We start from the raw sequence: 16,704 nt of genomic DNA on the forward strand, positions 1-16,704 counted from the left end.
GAGTTGTGATCACATGCCGAGTTTTGACTCAACTTACTTTGTCGTAATGTCAAAAACTTCTTTGTACAAAGACCTGATGACCTGAATCTAGACCCATATCGGATTTTTAAATGACAAACTTATATGTTGTCGTTTCTGTTTAACCAAAAAATAGAGAGAGAGAGAGAGAGAGAGAGGGAGACAGCTAGTATAAGTCCAAGTACCGATGAAATCCAATTAATTAAGAGCTAACGTGTGTATGTAACAAAAATACAAAACAATAGAATGATTAAGGATGCAATATGAGATTAATATTAATAAAACAATAATCAAACATATCCTTAGCATACAAGAAACCTAGCTAACTAAAATATAACAAATTGCATCACACACCCACATGGGTAGATGAAATCATCAAAGTATCAAATTGGATTCATATCATAATTTTGGAATTAAATAAGAAGATTGAGATTAACAGATCACACGAGCCTAATATTATCTTAATTTCTTATTGATGATGATGATGCAATTGATCTCAATTTTTTCAAATACCTAGTCAGAAGAAAAACATCCGCTTGCTAACTATGGAAGGTACTTACCAACTATGGAAGGTGATGTAATGATATCATGATGTACGGGAGGGTTTGTGCTGCTTCAATTCTTCTTTTTTTTTATTCCAAAAAATGGGACCAAAATCGTCATCCAGGTTGATAATGAAAGGGGCGGCATATTCTTCAAAGGCTTTGTGCCCCTGTTAAATAAATATCCTTGACAGAGATTCCTTTACCCCACTTGATTGAGGCTTTACATTATCTTTTTCCCCTTCTTTTTCTTCTTCATCTTCTCTTTTTATCTCTCTACTTTATTACAGAAAAAGATTCTCCGAGCTCAGCCCAGTTTGAAGTAAAGGGGAAAAAAAAAAAAAAGAAGCAAAAGTGGGCTCAGCTCTATCTATGGCCATGACTATGGCTATGTCTGTTTGCTTACAAGAAACTACTAGAGTATTATAGTGGACTCGCCGTGGTAATGCAAAAAACTACTAGAGTATTACACTGCAGATTAAAAGTTCCCTGCATAGCAGAGAGCCAGAGACGACAGTAGAAGCTTTGCTTAAGAAACAAATGGGTAGAGGGGGATCAATACAGAGCAAACAAGAGCTGTCTTAGATGACTCAAAATGCAAAAACTATCATCAGAATCTATAGTTACTCTTCATAGATGCTCCCATCACAGGATCAACTTACAAATAAGATTGGCTACATGCCTACTACTGACATGGTTCTAGACTCCGATTGCGAGCGTGCTTGTTAGCATGAGCCTGTGCAGATGTAGGAATCCATATAACCACCTTAAATTCTAACAAGATGCATAATTAAAAGAGAAACAGCATTCCAACCACAGTCTATAGAGTCATGAGAAACATTAATTCACAACTCACTTGTTCTAGTTGTGTAGACAGCAGGCAAAATCTTGCTCAGCCTGTCTTGGAAAGATCTTTTATATTTATTTTCCTCTCTAACCATTTGTATGACTCCTTAATCCCAAGATACAGTGTCTAAGTCACCCACTGAATGCTAATCAAAAGGATGATGATTAAGATGACATTGGATAAAAAATCTTGGTAAAAAAAAAACACTACCCAATCACTATCTAAGTTTCTATATATAGAATTTATAGGTAAGAAATCAGTATCAATCCACAACATTTTATATAATATTTGTCTCTAACGTAATATTCTGAAGCAAAATAATAAGCCTGATTGTTTATCAGGACACTGACAGGACAACAGTTGATATCCTAAAGAGTGAATTGACAAATAAAACATAAATGAAACAAGAATCAAGATTTGATATTTGAAAAGGTGGCATCCCTTGTTTTAATAGTTCCATCAATGGGGTACAATTTGAAGGGGTCAAGAGATCATCAAAGTTAATCTCTACTCATCATTGAGGAATCAACATGGCACTGTACATATAGAGGACCATCAATTATTATTGCCTTAACTCTTGTGCATGAATTAATTTTGATCTTCTTCTTAGCACCTCTTACCTATCTAGTTAAACATGGAAAGGTTACAGCAAGGGTAATTTCATAGAGACAGCTAATAATAACTGAATAGAAGAAGAAAACCAAGTGCAGAGGCACTTACATCACCTCATCTTCTTGTATGCCAATGCATGCGATCGCCTGGAGTAGTATCTTCTGATTTTGCTAACCTGGATATGGAGATTTACTAAGAGCAGGTAAACGAAGTATAGTAACCAAACCCCTCTTCGATTATACAATTTAGATAGGAGCAAATAACACAGTAATAGTCTGAGCAGGGATGCTCCTGAATTTCAATCTCTGGAAACTCGAACGACTAAGCCAGTTGGTGTGCAAACAGTTTTGAGGTGACCAGAGCCAATCAGGTCACGAAGGTGAAATCTCATATCAAGTGGAGAGAATCTAAGTCGCTTCTTTTCCAGAGGCGCCAACATCATCTCTTTATATCTCCTACGATTTAGAAGAGAAAGAAGCTCCTTTCTTCCCTAAACAAAGAGAAAATAGATTTGTCCAAACAAGACGCTGAGATATTCACTCATTCTAAAAATTATTTTCTGAAATTAATATTCTTCAAAAGATCTTGAAAACTTTTTGTAAGGATCTGGCATGCAGAAAAAGTCAAGAAACCATGAGAGATCAGCTTCATGAAAAATTGTAGTCAGAAAGCATGGTGACACAACTCTTTTTCCACCAATTTGTGTTAAAGATTCCAACAACAACAATCTAATGGAAGTGAATCAACGTAGATCAATGGTTTGCGTACCTGTGAGAGACCCTTTAGTACAGAGCCAATATTTGGAATTGCAAACCAATACATGTTTGGATCAATCAGTTGGCGGGTCTGAAATAATATGTATCACCATTAGAAGGAAAATATTGAAGGCCATTGGAAATGTGTGCGGTGAAAACACACACACACATGTGCTACAAAAGCATCAGGACTGCATATAATCAAATATACCAACTTCACTGAGACAAACATTCCAAATTCAGTTATACACACTCGACACATGCACATACCACCTTCAATTGTTGTATGGATTACTTGTAAGCTCTTGATAGTTTGGACATCGAATAGCTAAAAGAAAAGGATTGCATATAAACCCAAAAGCGAAAACTGGGGAGATAAACAGTACCAAGAATGAGAATATATGAGAATCTGCCAGACAAAATCACATAGATGGTTCTAAAGAACTTGATGGCACATCTAAATTATTCAATCAGAACTAAATTTATACAATGAAATTTAATCAATAAGAACTAAATTAATCATGAATTCAAGTAAATGAAAAACCAAATTTCAAATAGTTCGATGATATTCCCAATTAAACTTACAAGAACACCACTGTTGATTAATAAGGAGATGTGCTCATCCTTCACCTTTACCCCTTGGGACAAGAGTATACACTGCATTGAAGAGTAGCAAGATTTTGAAATTCTAGTACCACAAATGAACACATGATTATGCATATTATTAGTATATACATATGCACAGACACAAACACATACACATACACATATAAAATGAAACACATAGCTATTGCCCTAAACACTACGAAGTTGGGATCATGATGGTGGCGAATAGTATGGTTGGATGGGGGGAGTCTCTTACAGAAGTTTAATATAAGAGTTAGTAACTTTGCAGCAACAAAGAACATGTGAAATGGAACCTTATTATTTACTTGGCTTTATCATAATATGCATTGGCAAAGATCATCCTTTGACAATAACAGTGAATCAAAGAAATAAAATGATAACTACATGTACAATATACATGTTCAAGAAAAATTATGTCTTGCATTTAATCAAAAAATGCAAGGGTGCCTATGTGATCCTGTGGTGGAGTTGCAGGTATATAACCTAGAGGTCACATGTTCAATTTCTCTTTACATATTATGTGGGGTAAGAATTGTATACATCATTTTTGTTTACGGGAGCCTTGTGCATGGGAGTTGTTTTCATTTGTTCAAATACAAATATGAAATGAATATCTCATAATTAGATTGACATACATAGCAAAAGCCAAAATGAATAAACATTAGAAAAAGATGGATAATTCAGTTCACTCACAAGCTCTTGATGTTCAATGCTAGGTCCCAGCTTTGAATCAATAACACGTGTTTTAAACCACTCAAGAACTTCAAGCTTGCCTTGCTTCTTTTCTTCCATTCTTTTCACAACTCGTTCTATCTACCCATAAAATCAACACGAGTAAATCAATGAACATATCGCACTACCTTAAAATATTACTTTCAATCAGAGTAATTTATACAGTAGACCTACGAAAACCATGATATCCAAAGCCTTTCACAAAACCATATGTTAAAAGATTCTCCCACATGTACAACTCAGACACATACACGACTGTAGGAAGGGAAAGAAAAAGTTTAACTGATGATCTAGATAGTCATCTATGTAGTAACATCAACCAACCTGGACTAGATAGTCATCCAAAAACATTATAGCATGATCATCTTGCCCAGTATTTAGCTTGAAAAGGCGCAAAACTTTATTCCTCCTTAGAGTCTGCATAAATGAAAAGGAAAGTGAAGAACGGAATCCAACCCAACAGTAACATTTCCATAGTTGCCCAATTGTGTACTTAGAGCACATGAATATTCTAAATATTTCAACATCCTATCAAAATGTATCATATAATATAAGCCTTTGACAAGTAAAAGTTCTTATGCAAGAAGTATAAGAACCTTAAACCTTGCTAGTATAACTAGACTCTGTCAAAAAATTATGATACAATACTGAGACAATTTAGTAATAAAAACTGGGATATAATATGCTTTACTAAACGACTTGACAACCATGACGTTTCCTTTTTTCATTTCAAATTTGACAACCAGCATGCTAAACCTTCACGATTTGACTTTGCCTCATTTAATGTAAATGTAATGAACTAGATAATGATTGTTGATAGCCTATTGCCATTGCATTTTCTAGCCATAATAGTTATATATATTTAACATGAAGGGTACATACTACCACCTCTATTTAAATAGAATTACATATTCCCATTCAAATTCAATCTGAAAAAATAAAATAAAAAATCAATCCTAAAAACTATTTGATAATTGATACAAATAATGCTTAAAGTTTCAATGATGAAGGAACCAGACCTCTAACTCCCTATCTACTTGTGTTCTGTCATTTACACTGCTATATAATTGTGATTGTAGAATGAAGGGCTGAATTGCAACCTGCAGTCATGCGTCAAAAGAAAATATCAGACTCAAAGGCAATTTAACAAGAATTTGGACATCATTTTAATTTAAGGAAAAAAACTATAAAAAAGAAGCCCAACGAACAAGCTCATTAAGACCTTGCGGCTTATTAAGAGTGCATGAAAGGGCTCGAGTTCAATCAGTTCCTTCATAATATTAAATATGGCAGGCATTGACTTGATTACAAGGAAGCATTTGCTAAGAACAATGCTGCTTCAAAATAGTAGGATAATTGCAAATTTGCTAAGAACAAATAATTGCAATTTTTTTAACTCACATTATTTCCACGATTACCAAAAATAAAAGATGAACCAAGTTCCAAATTATAATGCCCTATACCTCTACATCTAACACTAACTGTCGTGAATAGAAGCTAAAGGAATTAATTAGGCAAAAAAGAAAGACAACATAATAAAAATTATCAAAAATCACTTTGAGAGAGCTAACCTTGTCAATGCGAGGAAACTGAGCTCGCATTATACGAAGCGCCACCAGCGTATCGCTAAACGTAAGATTCCTCTCTACATTCAGATATGAAGCTAAGAGCTATAATGTGTATAACCGATTGTTCACGCAGAGATTGAAAGCGTACCAGAACTAATGCATCTTGAAGTTTGTTTTCAAAGATTCAACAAAACAAAGTACATGGAAAATACTTCAGGAAATTCTCGAAACATGAAGATAGATAGAGATAGAGAACTGAATTTTACCGAGAGACGAAGTTAGATCGACATCACTGCTTTCAGGTTCAGGATCTTCCTCCCGTCGGCGCTTCTTCGCTTTTGATGATTCTGGAATCATGTCCATCCTTGACTTGTGCGCAAGTTTCAAAGCGAAGGAGTTTCACGGAATAACCGAATTGGCGAATTCCCACGAAATCTAGTCACCCGCGCCGTCCAACCTAACATGAACTATTTACGGAGTACAAATCGACGGTTAGGGTATGGGCGGGCCCAAGATTTGGCTAAATGGACGATAGAGGTCCAATCGACCTGGTAGATCCCTGGCCCAAAAGTTTGGTAAATGGACGGCGAGGTCCAATGGGCCTATATGAGCAATTACAGATCCATTGGTATTGGGTAGCAGACAGCAGTAGCACCAACAACTAATCCGAGCCGAATAGCCAGCGTGGCATATTGGTAATTGGAGTTAATCACCATGGATAACTTGGGGATGGAAAAACCTCGTAGCTCCTTTTAATCGGTAGCAGTAGAACTGCATAGGACTTGAGTAGTCGTCGCAAGCGCAGACTCATTACACACTGAAGGTACCTCTCGGGCTCTCTCGATACGATCTACGCTCCAAAAACCCTAGAATCAGTCATTATTGTGTAAAATCATGTGATAGTTTCGATGTTTATGTTCGTGAATGTGATTGTGATGCGTGTCGAAATTGTTGTTTTAACTGCAGGAATGGCCTGGAATCAAGGAGGATTTCTGGTGCTAGTTCTGGCAACATGTATCTGCTCATCTGCTGTTGCAATCTTTCAACCGATCTCGGAATCTCACCGATCTGCGGCTGTCGAGCTCTTCACTGCGGTTGATGGATCATTTGGAAGGTCAACAAAACCTCCAATTAAACCACTTATTTTAATATTAGCGTTTCTTCGGCTAATGTCTATGCGTTCGCAATAGAAACGAAATGGAATTGAAATCCTTTTAAAGTCAAATTGGAAACCTGTGTCTAAAAGTTCTTAGAGTCGAAGTAATGAGAAATTTGATGTGCATTTTTTTTCCACTCTAGCAATGTTGTTCAGGATAGTGGAGCTTGGTTGAGCAGTAATTCTTGATTGCTCCTATACGTTTTGTGAAAAGTGGCACTTTATTTTTGTATTCCTTTTGCGGATCCTGTGAAGATGGGATTCTAGGGGTTGGGACTAAATTAGCCTAGCTGTTATTTGGTGGGGGAGAACACGGGGAAAAAGGAAGAAGAAGCTGAAACACATTTTTTCAATTTATTGTTTAGTAGCTGCTATATGGTGCTTTATAGTTGGTGCGATGAAAACTTCCTTTTCCTCTACATATGTCTTTTAACATTCCAGTGAGCTTCCTGATTAGTGTGAATGTTGATGCACAATGTACAGTTTCTCTATAGATGATACCCACTAAGTTATGCTCGTTAATGAACTCTTATGTCAGTCATGGCCTTGAATTTTGCTAATGTTATGGTTGTGTCAAGCTTTTACTGAACGAAGGTCCTTTTCTGCTTCTTTTTTTGGGGGAGGGGGTATCTCTCGAATATCTTTCATAACCCAGTGGTGGTTAATTCTATTTCATCTTGAACTTCCTGGGAATCTGGGAACAGGCCTTACTATTTAGACCACAAAAGGAGGGTTTAGTTCGTACATTTTTTTAATAGAGAAATAAGATAGGTTGATTAACTACTTTTATGATGGATTATGGACACTGGATCTGATTTGAAAGTTTCTGTGTGCTCCTATGTTTTTTTTTTTTTAATTTTATATTCGATATTGTACTGAAGGCTCTCATGTGGCCATCACCATTTTACGTTCCATTTAGGATATGGTGTATACTGAATGTTGGTTCAATGGTGGTGTTTAGTTTTATACTGCCTTTTGACACTACTGACTTAGATACAATCGATTCAGTAAAAAAAAGAATTATTACAATGGACACAGTCGCATATTAACAAATGAAAAATATTTTGCATACTTGTCTAAATTTTCTATGGGGCAAAGGGGAATTAAGTCATGTGATTTCTAATTTCTTCTACATATATGAGCACGTATGTGTATTTATATGTATGATTTCAATTGGAGTCTGAGAGAAAGATTGTTCCAATATACTTTCCTTTGTATGTGTGTTTCTAAGTTCCTCTGTTCTAGCAAATCTTGTGCCTTCATATGATCTAAGGTTTGTGTATTTAAGTAAAATGTAAGGAAAAAACAAGCATTTGATGCCATGTCATATTGTAGCAGCCTAGAAGACACATATGAGGCACTCAGAACATTTGAGATTCTTGGAATTGATAGAAAGGCCGATGTTGGTACCGGCACTTGCCGGACTGTGTCTGAAACTCTTGTTTCATCATCTTCACCTTCAAAAGATTTGTTCTACGCATTAAAAGTTAATGGCATATTGAGATGCAATATCGAAGATGAAGTTTTTGAGGTATTTTTCAGTTTGCTCTGACATGTTCTAAGTTTGATAGTTTATCCACAAAAAGTCAATATATAAAATATAATCACATGCTTTAACTTTTGTTTCCTCTGCAGGGCATTATTTCAAAACTTAAAGCTGAGGTCAATGATGCAAGTTCATTGCTTGACTTCTACTACTCAGTAGGAAGCTTGGTACTAATCAAGGTAACAAATGCTAGCAAACCATCCTTTAGATTTGGTTTTACTGTGACATTAAGAGAACTTTTATGCACATATGATAATTTAAGATTTTCTTTCCTCAAGAGATAAAATTCACTTGCCCTTCTATTTTCGCAGAACAATGATTTCCATTATTTTCTTACTCATTGACATTTTACATTCTTCAATGTAATTGGTCATTTTGATGTTTTTGAATAATCTTCTCCATGCAGGATCAAACATCAAGAGTTGATCCACATCTTGCTGATGCTGTAGGAGTTTTTCGTTCCATCAAGGTTGGTTGCTTGAGTTATTGTTGATAATGGAGGTTGAGTGGTAAACCTTCCACAGCACGCTCCTGGTCAGTGTATTGCCCCATTATCTCATGGGACCAATTACTGGTGTCATAAATTTTGGATGGGTTTGGAAGGGTCATGCTCTACTTTGACCTGAAATGCTTTCCCTCAACTTTTGTCGCTTGATGTCTCTTTATCTTTGTGCAATTGTGTCTGTTTAAGTTGATTTTAAGGAATTACTGGCAGGCCCTTAGCCAGAGTGATGGGAGGTGGCGCTATAGTTCAAATAATCCAGAATCTAGTACCTTTGCAGCTGGTAATTATTTATCAGGTTTCAGCTATTTATAAAGATTGTTGTATTATTACAGAAAGGCTAAAGTCGGTCATAGTCATTAGTTGCTTAAAATATCTTGTATTTTGTTACTTACCTATCTAAGTGATTTGCTTAAAATTTTAAAAATCATGCTTCTTTCAGGACTAGCACTTGAAGCTCTTGCTGGGGTTGTCTCATTAACATCTTCTGAGATAGATCAATCTTTGGTAATCTTAATTTCTGCTATCTTTGTCCATTGCAACTTGAATTGTTTATGACCATACACTATCATTCTGTTGGATTCACTCATGTTGATCTATTTCATGGTGCTGGATATTTTCTCAGAAGTGCCAGGTTACTGTTAAATGAGGGATTTGTAGTTGAAATTAAATATGGAACTTAAAAGCATTTTGAAAAGAATCGCATTTTTGGGGTTATACTTTGAAAGCCTACCATTGCCCGCCAGGGCTGAAAAGTTGGTGCGTATGTAGTGATAGTTGGCCATGTCTCTGGTTTTGTTAGTTGTACTAGGGAATCATGTTTGTATTATATCTATGTTGGATGTTGACAGTCCCAAATGCACATCCAGTGGTAAAAATTTGTAAATATGAAATAAATAAAGTTAATTCTAAAACGTATATAGGATTTTTTGGTGTTCTTTTATAACTATTAATCAAAATATGAATGAGTAAGGTGATTAATTTTAAATACTTTGCTCCATGTTGACATTTATCCTCTTAAGCTAGAGATGAAATTCTATAACCAACCAATGCATTGGCCGGTTTTAAAAAAGAGAATCATTCCTAATGTTGATTATCTTGCTATGCCATTTTCCCTATTGTTTATATGTCCTTTGACGAAGACTTCTTTGCTGTTACGGTGAATAATTGCTATAATTTAATTATTTCCCCCCGTTAGGGGGAGGGGACAGTTTTCTCCTGTTCTTTTTTTTTGTACTACTTTTATTTGCTTTTGTTTTTGGGTTCAGTGTGTGTTTTGTGCTCACTATTCATTGTTTTTGCGCAGACCAGTACAACTAAAAATGACATAATGAAGCTTTTTGACAGTATTGAAAAATATGGTATGTTTGTTATCTGCTACATTTCCTTTTTTGTCCTATATTTCGTTTCACTGGCATCATCACATTTGCTGCCTTCAGAACTTTGACTATTGGCATAAATTTGTGTGATATTGATTAGCACATACATATTCATTCTATAATTGTAGTGTTTGACAAATATGACCTATTATGGCACTTTCCTTACCAATTATCTGTCTTATCGATTTCCTTTCCATTTGGTTGGTATAAAGTTTTAATCCTGGTCCCACAACTCAATATACTAGCAAATAGCCAAATATGTGATTTCAATGTTATCTAAGGAATACTTTGCTATGCATATTTCCTACATGTAGATGATGGGGCTTTTTACTTTGATGAGAAAGTTGTGGATGCTCTTGAGCATAAAGGTCCTCTTTCAACTACATCCTCTGTTGTAAGAGGGCTGACAGCATTCGCCGCTGTTACTTCTGGAAGTTTGAGTGTGAGTTTAGGTCCTTCAGTCCTTCTCCAGGCATACTTTTATGTTTCTTTATTTCTCTGCTGTAATGTTTATAATGCTTTACCTTTTCATTTGCAGCTTCCGAAGGACCAAGTACTGGGTCTGGCAAAATTCTTCCTCGGAATTGGAATTCCTGGTGATGCCAGGGATTTCTTCAACCAAGTAGATGCTCTAGCTTACTTGGAGAGCAACAGGCAAGTGGTTTCCCTTAATTTTGACTGTAATACTCACAGGCATTCAATGGATGCTATAACTTTTGTTTTACTACCAGCAATGGCGATTTTTTCTTCTTTATGTTTGGGGATGTGATTCTTTGTCTTATTATTTTGAGAATGGCTTAATTTTCTTTTCTTTGAGAATAAATGGATAGTAAGGGCTTTTAAGTTTTTACAGTTTCAATCTGAGGGGTTTTTTAAAAATTTTAGCCGATATATCTTTAGTGGGAAGAAAAAGAAGAATGGCACTCAGGAAATTTGAGAATATGCTTTTTTTTTCATTAAATATTCTTTCCAAGAACAGAGTCCAGGGTGCAGGCCCACATCATTATATTATGTTCTAAAAACAGGCTTCTTTTTGGAAATTTGCATTGTATAAGACATTTTGAAAAAATGCGGTGATGAGTGCACTTCCAAAACTATTTCAGTCCCCCCCCCCCAACCATTCCACACATGCACACACACCCACACTCATTTGAACGCTTGCACAGTGGGGAGAGTGAATGTACATATAGCGTTTCCCAAATTATTATCTTTCAAATTATATTGACATTTATCGTACTGTTGCAGGGTTTCCATCCCTCTGATTCTCTCACTTCCAGCTACTGTGCTTTCTTTGACTAAGAAAGACTTGCTTAAGGTGTGTTGTTACCGGCATGATAAAGTCTCTTCAAAGTTGCATTCTGTTGGTATCAGCAGTTGCTTTCTCTGAATTGTTAGGTTTTAGTGGGATTCAAGAACAATTATTTGGTAGAGTTGTCCTATGTTCTTGTTTTGCTAGGAGTTAATGCATACACCACAATGAAATCGGATTGGCTCAAGATTAGACATATTGCTTTTCCTGTTAAACAAACAGGCCTTAAATACTTTGAGAAGCCTCACAAATTATAAGCAATAATTTGGTCAATCATGGATCTCCAAAAAGAGAACAGGCAGACATGGGTGGAAGTGCTAAAACAGGACATGGTCTTTATTGGGTTAGTGGCAAGTGTAATTTGGAGAGGAACAAATGGTGAGGGAGAACGAATATAAGTGGATTCCAATTAACTTATCTTATGGATTCATGTTGCTGACCCCGATTGTGTAAGATAAATGCTTTGATGATAATGAATGTCAAGGAAGTGGGCATTCTGGTATTTTATGATTCTTCGTTTTATAAACATTTGGAAAGTATTCCTTGATTTTATATAATTGCTGTTCGTCATATCCTCCATTGAATGGCATTTCTTCATTCTGATGATGCTTCAAATTTATTGGTGCTTCCTTATGTTTTGATTTGTGACATTTTTTTGCCCTTGGATTATTTTCAGGTTAGGGTGAATACTGTGCTTGGCTCAAATGCACCTCCTCTATCAGTTAAGCTGATGCGAGTTGTCAAATCTGGAAACAAGGGTGCTTCCATTGTTGAGAGCCAGGTGCAGCCATGATTAACTTGTTTGCTTTTTGACCAGTGCATATTATTTCTCTATTTTTTTAGCTTATCTCTGTTGTTTCTTACTCATTTGGAATGCTTTTTGTCATTTGTGTATTCAGGAACTTAAGTTTGACCCTGAAAGTGCAGTCTACTTCTTGGAAGCTTTGCCAGAGAGTCTCGATGTTGGACATTATACATTTGTTTTTGAGGTATTTTGTTTTCTTTTTTCTTACCTGATAAGGGAGGTCAAGTCCAACTGAATTTATCCATAAAGTGATAATCCCAAAATTTTTGTAGGTGGTGCTTCATGATTCTGAGCATAAAAAAGTTTATGCAACTGGAGCCCAGACTCAAATTCCAATATTTGTCACCGGACTCATCATAACCGAGAATGCAGAAATTGCAGTACTTGAAAGCGATCTTGAAAGCGGAGAACCTCCGAATAAGTATGCTGTCAACATTTCTCGGTTGCTTTGCTTTGTTTCTTCTACAATACGAACAGTTTTATTTTTAGTTGCTACTATCCTATCTATTCCTTAAAAACTGATTACTAAATTTGCATATTCAACACCTTGGATGAAAAGGCTTGATTTAGCTGGAGAAAATGTTGCATCATTATCAGCAAACCACCTCCAGAAGCTGCGCCTATCCTTCCAATTGACCACTCCTCTTGGGAATGCTTTTAAGCCACATCAGGTTCTTATTATTTCTTTGTTTGCAGTTATTAAGTAAGTTTATTTTTCCGTTTAAAGTTTCTGAGAAGTTTCTGGGATTGCAGGCAGTTCTCAAGTTGAGACATGAGACCCAGGTTGAGCATATCTTTTTGGTGGGGAATTCTGGAAAACAATTTGAGATAATTCTTGTAAGTTGTCTTCTTCTTCTTCTTTTTTTATCTTCCTGACCAATCTGCGCCAGAGAAAAAAAAGGAACATGCAGAGATGAAACCTTGCTGTTTAGGCATGAAAGTAAACATAATATACGACTGGAGAGCATGATTCCTTAAATAAATTCTTTGCTTATCTAAAAATAGCATTCCAACTTAGTGTCCTGAACATATGTTTTGCATTTGAGCTATTATGCCATGATACAGTGGAATGATGTTATAATTACTGAATTTGTCGGATTTATGTGCCAAAAAACCAGAAAAGGAAAAACGAATTTACATGTGCTAGGCAGTCAGGTAGCGGTTTGCAGCGCTGGAGATGCTCAAGTACCATCAAATTTATAATTTCTCTTCAGCTAAAATCCTACATGATACTACTGATACTGTTGAGGTCTGATGCATGAGAACTCTAAGACTGAAAAGAATGGACGTTGAAAGACCTACTTGTGAATAACAACAAACTAGTAGAAGGAATAGGGATGCTATTTGACGTCTATTTGCGTAATGTTGGATCTTTTGGGTGTATAAAAAGATCTTTGCACTGTTTGACATGTGGAACCACCTAATTTTTTCAAAAAAATTTAACCTGCTGATATAGTTTTAGATGTTGTTCAAGTCAAAGTTCTCATCCATCATTTCTTGCCTTCAGTATATGGATGCCATATTGCCATCTCATCTAGCTACACCTTTCCTTATAGATGCATCTGTATTTTAGTTGTTTGCTTTCTCAAACTTAATTTGCCAATTTTCTCTTGTAGGATTTTCTAGGGCTGGTTGAGAAATTTTTCTATCTATCTGGTAGATATGACATTCAGCTGACTGTTGGTGATTCTGTCATGGTAAGCTTGAATTTTGGCTTAAAATACTCATCTGCTCTCCTCTCTGCTGCTTTTTATTTTTAATTTAATGTACTTGATTGCAAACTGAGAAAGTTAAGATACATGTGTGGCAGCACAAGGAAATGCAAAGAAAAATAAGTTTTTGAAAAGGTGGAGGCAATTCCAATCAAGATAGGTTAAGAGAAAACCATCTGGATGTTTTAACTCGTATGGTAGGGATGAGATTTCTATTGGTCTAGAAATGTGAAAGATTCCAAGTGGCATACTTTAAATGAGAAATGGAAACAAAAAGTGGCTATGGGTGGAAAAAAATAAGAATATTATTGGGGAGTTGACAGGATTAAATAGCAATAGATAATTTACACGGTATTGAATAAGAATTTATGTAGTGACTCCGAAGATTTGGAGTTACTTGTTATTATTATCCATATATGTACTTGATTACAATCCAATATATTTATGCTTTGTAGGAAAATTCTTTCTTCAAGGAGGTTGGCTTTCTTGAATTAGATCTACCAGAAGCACCAGAGAAGGCACCCCGACCACCTCCAGTGCATGTTGATCCTTACTCACGATATGGGCCTAAAGCAGAGATAACCCACATCTTCAGAGCTCCTGAGAAGCGTCCACCAAAGGAGCTCTCTCTTGTTTTCCTGGGGCTTACAGTTTTGCCATTTATTGGATTCTTGGTGGGGGTGAGTGATAATATTTCCCTGAAATTTCTTAGACACCTAATGTGATGTGAACATCGTTCGTGAATCCCACATCGGTGGATTCAGGTTCCAAGTTACAGTATATAAGTGGGCCAATCCTAACACTAGTCAATCGGTTTTCTAATGGGTAGTTAGGGCCTACTTGTTGCTGGGCTTGGGCCTGGATTTACATCAGAGCAGGTTTCGAAAACACGTGTCAGCCGGTGCCCGGAGGGGTAGCAGCGGCGTGTCGTAGAAGGTGTGAATGATGTGAACATCGTTCGTGAATCCCACATCGGTGGATTCAGGTTCCAAGTTACAGTATATAAGTGGGTCAATCCTAACACTAGTCAACAGGTTTTCTAGTGGGTACTTAGGGCCTACTTGTTGCTGGGCTTGAGCCTGGATTTACATCATAATGTGTGTCTTTTGTAGTCATTAGCTTTTTAGATCCATAATTTTCACTAGGTTCGGTCTATTGGTGCTAGTTGGTTAAACAATTATTAATTTAGTACTAGATGTTGTAGTACTCCGGTTAAAGATCAAGTTGTTATGCCGGAAACATCTTTTGGGTGTCTCGCTTCCTCCATGTGCATGTACATTTCTAGCTCTCTTTAGGGGGGAGGTTTATTTTTTCATCAGCCGATATATAGGGGTTTTCATCCTTTTCCTTCTTAGCAATGTGGATTATCAACTCTCGTGTTCTTGTTTCTTGGGCAATTAGATTTTAATAGCTCTTTCTTTGGCAGCTTCTACGACTAGGAGTGAACCTGAAGAACTTTCCTTCTTCAGCCGTTTCTGCCACATTTGCTGTCCTTTTCCATCTTGGCATTGGAGCAGTTCTGTTGCTATATGTGCTTTTCTGGTTGAAGGTTAGTTTTTTTATTTCTGCTTTTATTTGTCTCTACTTGATAATTTCAGGTTTCCATTCTGTTATGTGTACAACTGTATGAGAATGTTGGGAATCCTTTTCTTTTTACCAAAAAGAAAAAAAAGAAAAGATGTTGCTAGATGATAATACGACCTTAAATTTCTTTCTTGAGGGGAGGGGACATGCTTGATCTATATTTGTTTCTCTTGACAACAGCTGAATTCTCTTCACTTTTTAGTTGATGCTGTCTATTTGTCTCTCTTTGACAACAGCTGGATCTATTTACCACACTGAAAACGCTTGGTTTCTTGGGTGTGTTCCTGATTTTGGTCGGGCACAAAATCCTTTCACACCTAGCCTCAACATCAGCCAAGTTGAAATCTGCCTAAAAATGAGGACATCTAAGCGGGAAAAAAAGGATGAGCACCATGCTAGAGTGTACGAATTTTTCTCAATTTTGTAGTTTTCTTGCTATGTGATAACTGGTTAGACGTTAAGTTATACAGTATTTACTGGAAAGTAACTTTCTCCCTGTGGTCACTTTCGGGTGTTTGGTATCTGGTTACCATGCTTACGTATCTTATCATTGGCTCTGCGAGCAGAATACATTACAGTTAGGGTAGCATACTAAGAATGATTTATATGCAGCACCCCCAGTTTCAGAATGACAAAATATTTATTGTTATGTTGGCACTTGGCAGTGGTTCAATGGAGGAATTCTTCTATGTGGATCAAAAAGTGTGGACCAACTTTGTGGATCAAAATTCAATGGTTGTAATAAAGCATAACATAAGTGGGAGTCACTCATTTATTATGGGACTCATTACATTCATAGTTGAAAAATAAGTTCACAAAATTGGTTCACATTTTTAGTTCACATAGGAGAATTTTTGTGGTTCAATGATCGTTACAGCAGGATTGAAATGTGGCCCATCATAGATCGTATTTGAGACGGTCCGTCCAGTCAAAGCTTACATCCGGCCCATATCGTCGGCCCTCACCATTAGTCTTGGCCTATAAGGATGGGTTTACTTATATACATAATG

At 36.4% G+C, this 16,704-nt stretch overlaps 2 protein-coding genes across 14 annotated transcripts; one reads left to right on the forward strand and one right to left on the reverse strand.

Annotated features, from left to right (window-relative positions):
• Positions 1-1,060: 1,060 nt before the first annotated feature.
• LOC120010174 (serine/threonine-protein kinase 19) lies at positions 1,061-6,150 on the reverse strand. Of its 12 annotated transcripts, none has more exons than XR_005470842.1 (10): positions 5,968-6,150; positions 5,705-5,778; positions 5,153-5,233; positions 4,458-4,550; positions 4,095-4,214; positions 3,360-3,431; positions 2,788-2,865; positions 2,128-2,194; positions 1,417-1,552; positions 1,061-1,296 (listed from the first exon to the last, which is right to left on the reverse strand). XR_005470842.1 is itself a non-coding variant. In XM_038860889.1 (9 exons), exons 1-8 carry the CDS (start codon positions 6,062-6,064, stop codon positions 2,129-2,131), a joined length of 681 nt encoding a protein of 226 aa, XP_038716817.1. In that variant the 5' UTR covers positions 6,065-6,150; the 3' UTR covers positions 1,807-1,943; position 2,128. The 12 variants fall into 12 exon arrangements, 6 of the variants coding, with proteins under 6 accessions (XP_038716817.1, XP_038716815.1, XP_038716816.1 ...); XR_005470839.1 differs by having other exon boundaries at positions 1,063-1,296; positions 2,128-2,509; XR_005470840.1 differs by lacking the exon at positions 1,417-1,552 and having other exon boundaries at positions 1,064-1,296; positions 2,128-2,509.
• Positions 6,151-6,373: 223 nt separating this feature from the next.
• Positions 6,374-16,351, forward strand: LOC120011131 (dolichyl-diphosphooligosaccharide--protein glycosyltransferase subunit 2-like). 2 transcript variants are annotated; one of them, XM_038862189.1, is made up of 20 exons: positions 6,374-6,524; positions 6,668-6,815; positions 8,193-8,388; positions 8,493-8,582; positions 8,810-8,872; positions 9,119-9,188; positions 9,348-9,412; positions 10,212-10,266; positions 10,599-10,726; positions 10,823-10,938; positions 11,530-11,599; positions 12,270-12,374; positions 12,493-12,582; positions 12,671-12,819; positions 12,958-13,069; positions 13,152-13,235; positions 14,015-14,095; positions 14,566-14,790; positions 15,537-15,659; positions 15,931-16,351. In XM_038862189.1, exons 2-20 carry the CDS (start codon positions 6,670-6,672, stop codon positions 16,045-16,047), a joined length of 2,085 nt encoding a protein of 694 aa, XP_038718117.1. In that variant the 5' UTR covers positions 6,374-6,524; positions 6,668-6,669; the 3' UTR covers positions 16,048-16,351. The 2 variants fall into 2 exon arrangements, with proteins under 2 accessions (XP_038718117.1, XP_038718118.1); XM_038862190.1 differs by having other exon boundaries at positions 8,196-8,388.
• Positions 16,352-16,704: the final 353 nt, after the last annotated feature.

This window comes from Tripterygium wilfordii, chromosome 12 (assembly GCF_013401445.1).
Source record: "Tripterygium wilfordii isolate XIE 37 chromosome 12, ASM1340144v1, whole genome shotgun sequence".
Taxonomy (NCBI): domain Eukaryota; kingdom Viridiplantae; phylum Streptophyta; class Magnoliopsida; order Celastrales; family Celastraceae; genus Tripterygium; species Tripterygium wilfordii.